The following is a 6,538-nucleotide window of genomic DNA, read 5'->3' on the forward strand; positions in this document are numbered from 1 at the left end:
GATTTCCCTCACACACAGATCCAATATTACAAGGCAAAGGAGACATGCTGGGAAATATATTCATGGTCTGAATTTGAGAGACAAATAAGTAAATCCATGCATTAGAGAGGCATAAGGCATTGCGTATAGTAAACAGGCATGAGTTACTGCATGTCACTCCATTTAAGTAAAAATAGCCCTGACCTGCTTGAGGCATAGTGACATTACAGGGTAGGGTGAGGAGAGAGGAAACAAATCCTCAACTTAAATTTGTGCATTGCACATTACATGCGGAGTAGGATTTCTCCTGTATACTAGAAGTGATATCACTTCCTCCTCTATAAAGTACGATAGGATTGGTCCATGAGGATAGAACTGGATAGGCTAGTGTATGGTGTGTTAAATCTGATTGGTTGCAAGAATATTGGGAAATGAGGAATGTGTGAGTTCAGATCTCACTGGTGACATGCCTAGTGGGGGGTAAGCTGTGTTTGTGACCCATATATCTCACTGTTGGTTTAGATCAGGGGTCCTCAGACTACGGGCCGCAGGCCAAATCGGGCCCGCCAGGGTCCTTAACCCGGCCCGCTCGGCTGCACGCCCCTTGCCAAAGGCGCCAGGGACGGATTAACGTAGGGGCTAAGGGAGCTGCAGCTCCAGGCCATTACCCTAAAATAGGCCCAGCTGCACTAAACAACATATAGCAATCAATCGGCCAGCTGCCGGCAGGGGCTGGGGAGAGATCGGCATTCCGCCAGCCCCGCCTGGGTGTTGGGGAAGAGACACAGGCCATTCTGGAAGCCTGACAGCTTCTGTGTTCAGCCTGCCCTGCGCGGCTGCTCCCTTTCATCTCTGGGCGCATGCCGAGGCACGGGACGTACAGAAGCCTGGCAAGTCAAATGCCAGGCTTCCTTTAGCAGCGTAATGCCAGTGCGGCTACTCCCCTCCAACTTTGGGTGCACGCCAGCATAGCCTCCTGGAGGGCGGTCAATAAGAAGAGAACTGTTATATGACATGATGTCATCTTCCTGCCTCTCCCAAAGCTGCACGCCGCCGTCGAGAGGTAAGACAGGGCAGTCTACATGCCCATTCATTTTAATAAATTTACTGTTTTAAAAGGTTGAGGACCCCTGGTTTAGATACTCAGGAGTGAGCTGTGTGTGATGGAGTGCAGATCTCATTAGTGGCATTGGTGCTGGGAAATGGGCTGCACACAACTACAGTATAAAAGATCAGCCTATAGCTTCTTCTAGTGCTGCTGCTACATGTTTATGATCCCTTTGGGGTTTTAAGACTATGAAGACCTTTCAGGTGCACCATTGAGTTCCAGATATCCTTTATGAAGACTGGGAGATTCCTGACAAAATGCTCACACCTCTCAAACGTTTTGCAACCTTATACCCATTTGAAGAGTCTTTTATTAAAAAAAGGGCCATTCCCATTGTGGCTCCATCAGTTTTCCTGGCTATATTCATAAAGCACTGATAATCTCTGTGGACAATCCCGGTTTTTAAGGATCCCATTTATAAACATTTTGAGATTCTTTCCAAAACCTTGTCTTCTCTGGTGGGCCCAGCCTTGCAACCTGCTCTGGCCGTGTTGCTAGTCTGTCAAATTTTAGGGGATTGGACTAAGGGCATTAGAAAAGATCCCGTTTCTCTGCACACTCATCCCCTGTTTGTGGAGCCTAATAAACTCATGGCGGCAGCCTGGAGCTACTGCGTGAATGTATCCCATCTTATTTCCCAAATGAGTCTTTTGTCAGTAAACATGTGTAGGACTCTTTGGCTGAAATGTTGGGCTGCAGAGCAGGCATGTAAAAAGCAGTGGCTGTGCATTGCCTTCGAGGGACAACGTCAATGCATACATTCTCATCAAGTATGTCACTTGTGTTAAAAGTATTTATCTGTCACAGCCGGAGAAGGTACCCAGAGGCCAAAAATAGTTGTTTTTCTTACTTCCAAGCCACAACCTCGAAGGCCAGACCAAAGCCGGGTGCCCAGTTCAATAGCAAACCCCATGCTTCCAAATTCCATAGTCCTGCAGAAAAATTATCTTCGGCATGAAGGGACACCCCCACTTTTAAAATTGAGTGCCTGTTAGTTTTAGTGGACACTTGGACAGAAAGCATCTCAGGTGCCTGGGTATGGGAGGTGGTTTCCAGGGTCTACAAGCTAGAGTTTTCGCTCTAAGCCCCCTCCCAAATTCACGTCTTCCAACCTACCTGTGTTACCACACAAATTAGCAGATCTCCATTCAGGTCTTCTGGATCAAGGAGTTATTGCCCCAGTTCCAGCAGCAGAAAGGTTTCAGAGGTTTTACTCCAACCTCTTCACAGTTGCCAAACCAAAAGGGGGCACCCACCCCATCTTGGATTTCTAGACCCTAAATGTCTTTATTCAGGCTCAGAAATTCTGCATGGAATCCATCAGGGCTGTCAGAGCCTCCCCCCATTAGGGAGACTTTCTGGCCTCTGTGGTAATCAGGGTTGTGTACTTGCCTGTCCCCATTTTTCCAATGCATCATTGATTACTTTGCTTTGGGTCCCCAGCACTGGGTTAGCCAAATACGCCCACAAATCGAACCCAAACACATTCACTACCCTGGAGCCCCTTACCATTTGTAGGTGAGAAACCTAAGTGAGGCATATACACCCATACACAATTCTACCAGGCAGTGCCTTACACAAGCTTCTACTCCTTATTTCAGGGTAAGGCATCTGTATAGAGACGGATATTTTCATGATTGCGACTTTGAACACCATCAATAAGAATTTCTGGTACATTTAGGCTGAATTCCAAACAATGAAAGAAATGTCAGGTTAGATGTTGCTCATAATAACCACTTGGAGCTGTATTTGTATTTTTTCAGCTGGCATGCAATATTGAGAGTTAAAATCTGATTAATGTCCATTGAGAACACAGACATTTGGCATCCTTATGATAATTAGGACCAATTGATGCTAATTTTTGGAAACTGCAGCAAAGCTGGTGCTGTTGCCTATCATATCGCATCAGGATTCATGTTTCAAATAAGATGTGAAATCTAAGTCTATGTCTCTACTTTTTGCTCCAGTTTTTATACATCAGCTCCTTTGACCTTTGTAAGCAGTTTATTAGCAGTCAGCTGTGCAGCATATCATCACTTCCTAAAATATAACCGATGTTCCTCATACTTCAGTAATCATTTGCATTTATTTTACCTGGTATCTGTAGCACAATGTTTTTCATTATGTATAGCCAAGAGGAAGTGTGGTTGGTGAGGACAACATCCAACCAAATTAAACAAATTCAATTGCATGAAAGAGCAGTTATTACCATTTACAGATATGTAACTAGAACCTAAATATGTCTGTGAAGGTTCTCATTCATCCAGGTCATGGTATATCTGTAAAAAATAAGTCAAGGCAATTGGATTTGCTGTATTTTTCTTGAAGACGTTATAAGAAAACGCATCCTAGACAGTGAGGAAGACTGGTTTAAAAGAGGTAGGAAAAAGGCCATTTATGTAAAAATGGAGAAGCCAAGCTTGAATAGAGGTAGAGGTGGAGGCGTGGGGTGAGACATTATTGTCTGCCACATACAACACCTCTCTCTGGGTCAGGTTAATAGCTCAAATTATGCAAATGCAATCAACACCTGGTTGTGACTAACTGATTCTGTGGATTGGAACAACATTCACCATATTTATTCCCAGATAATTTTTTGTACAAGTACTTCTGAATTGAGAAAGCTGGTTGGATGTCCAGCGAAACATCTTCAAGGAAAAATACAGCAAGTCCAGTTGCCTTGACTTATTTTTTACAGATGAACATAAATAGCATTTTCTTACACACAACTAAAGCTGGTCATACACTATGCAAATTTTGTCTGGTTCTTCATGAACCGCTCAAAATTCACACAGTGGTTGCTGCTCTCAGCACCCTTCAGGCCATCATCCCTCGATCAGCTGATTCAAAAGATTCAAACTACCAGTGCTTTGCAGCCATTGAGCCAATGCAGACAAAGGAAACAGCGGGGGATTCCTTTATCAACACATGGAAGCAATGGAGAGATCTGTTCTATTTTTTAGTTCAGCCCATAGGTCGAACGAAAAAAAACAGAACAGTGTATGCCTAGCATAAGGCTGGCCATAAATGTGCCAAAGACCAGAAGATCTGGCAACCATTTGTCACTTCCTGTTATAAGATGAGAACACTTCTGTCCCTGTCTCCCAATTGTGCTCTTATGTTGTCACACAGGCCTCCAATGAAGACTACAAGTGACTAGTAGCACACAATACATAGGAAATGGACCATTGTTGTCACCATCCGGAAACCTGCCCCAAGAAACTTCATGCAGCCATCGCTGGAGTGCATGCACACTGGATGTGTCTGCAAAGAAGACCAGCAACACTGAGATGCGAAGGCTGAAAACAAATATATTATTTTTAAAATTATATATAATTCACATACTGTTCACATTTAAATTAATAACTAGAAAAATTAATAGTTTTTGTGGCAAGACCAGCCAGAAGGTGATGAAGCAAGAGCAGGGAGAAGATGGGAGCAGTTTAGGAAGGACAGATAGCTGAGACAGAACAGAGGAAGCTTTCTGGTTGTGGCAATATAACACATTTACCTATACAAATATAATATACAAGAAAAGCTGTGGAGGAACAATTTAAAAAGTGAGTCCATGTTTTGTGCAAACTGAAAAGAAAAAACTCAGGAGACAAATCCGAATGTAAAGTTTTTATATGTGTGACGGAAGAGACAAATATCAGAAACATTAAAAAAATATTCACGCAGACTTGCAATGCTCATTGAAGTTTTTATACTGGAGCGCTTTTAGCCGGGTTACAATTATGGAATAAGCAGTAAAGGAGAGAAAGTGCCACTGACTGTTTTAATATACATCTCCATATCACTTCCGAACAACATGACAATGTAATGGTTCAGGATCCCCGCCACGCACATGGCAAACAGGAAGAATATGATGCGCTTTCCAAATATGTATCCAGGAGTGCTACAATACCAAACAAACAGAACAAATTAATGGGGTCAAACAATTCTAACACACAGTACAAACACAGCAACATCCATTCACAGCAATCTGCCATCCACAGTGTCATCTGCTTCCCCATTTGAAAGGAGGTATACGATGGCAGCCATTGTATTTCTGTTATGACAGACTCAGCGTTCAGATTCCTGAGTCCAATCATTACTGGTCCTTTTATGACTGGAACAGAACACTGTTACAATGTTTCTTATGAATTAATCATTTGATAACTCAGAGCTTGAAAATCTTCGCAAACACATGTTGTCATATTCTGAGGAAATCTCTATGAAATTCAGAGCTCAAGGCTTGGGTTTCCTGTCTAAGAAAGAGAGAAGAATCCAAGCAGAGACAGAGAATGTAGAACATAGCCTGTGGATTATTTTTGTACTACAGGAAAGGAAGGCCCGAAGCAAAAAATAAATAAATAAGCGCAGGGCATACATGACAAGGTGTATAGGGGAGACAAGCTAAAAGGGTTAACGAGGGTTCGGTCTTGGGGACATGGTTACTTACCTGATTGGACAGGTCGAAAGGTGAGGTGGGGCTTGAACGGTGGTCTGAGGAGGAGGGTCTTCTCGGCAGCAATTGGAGATTGTCTGAGGTAGAGTGAACTGCCCGCCCAAGGAATTTTGGTGTTAGCTTGGGTAGTTATGCGGTTGGGGTCTGTGGAGGCCATCAAGTAATAGGTGCTGGTGGTTAAGGTTTGGGGACCTGTCTTGGTATGGGTCCTCTATTCATCTATTGATATTTGGAGTGTATGCGGTCAGTTGGTGGTTGTCCCCGAGGCGGTGTGTTGCGGCTGGGGGCCTCACAGGTTGTAGTACTGCCGCAAGTAACGGATCAAAGGTGTGGCCTTCAAAGACCTGCAACTTTGTTCAGGTAATTCTGATAATTGTTTATATATAGTATGTTTTATATATCAAAGTTGTTAATAAAAGGCTGCTAAGGCCATTTTATACCAATCTGGAGTGTGGTCTAGTTATTACTTACAAGGACGGGTGGTGGGTGGTCTTGGGGGCTTGTAGTGGGAAAGAATGGGGACATCTATGCTACCTCAGTCAAGAGAACAAGGATGTGACTAAAGGTTTAGTTTTGTGATGTAGATGTTATTATGACTAGGAGGATTTAACCAGTTGACATCCGCGGTGTTAAACCCCCTTCCCATCCAGGGCATTTTTCAGTATTCAGCGCTGCGGTACTTTGACTGACATTTATTCCGTCATGCAGCGCTGTACTGAAATGAATTTTATACCCTTTGGGGACAGATAGAGCTTTCTTTTGGTGGTATTTATTCACCACTGGGGTTTTTATTTTTTTACTATATTAAGGAAAAATCACCAAAAATTTTTTTAAAAAAACAGTTTCCCCTATATTAAATGATAAAACATTTATTATTACCCAATTTTTTGGTAAAATATAAAAGACGGGGTCACGTCGGGTAAAAAGACACCAAACATGTCAAGCCTTAAAATTGCGTGCGCGCGCGAAACCTCAAAAAACGATAATACCCAAAATTGGCC

The 6,538-nt window shown here is 43.0% G+C and overlaps 1 protein-coding gene across 1 annotated transcript in view; it reads right to left on the minus strand.

Moving 5' to 3' along the window:
- Window positions 1-4,771: 4,771 nt before the first annotated feature.
- ALOX5AP (arachidonate 5-lipoxygenase activating protein) overlaps window positions 4,772-6,538 on the minus strand; it is a 28,988-nt gene continuing 27,221 nt past the window's right edge. Inside the window, exon 5 of the mRNA XM_018555481.1 lies at window positions 4,772-4,985. Coding sequence (XP_018410983.1) covers window positions 4,823-4,985 — 163 coding nt within the window. The 3' untranslated portion in view covers window positions 4,772-4,822. The remainder of the gene's footprint in view (window positions 4,986-6,538) is intronic.

This window comes from Nanorana parkeri, unplaced genomic scaffold (genome assembly GCF_000935625.1).
Source record: "Nanorana parkeri isolate BGI_ZX_2015 unplaced genomic scaffold, ASM93562v1 scaffold198, whole genome shotgun sequence".
Taxonomy (NCBI): domain Eukaryota; kingdom Metazoa; phylum Chordata; class Amphibia; order Anura; family Dicroglossidae; genus Nanorana; species Nanorana parkeri.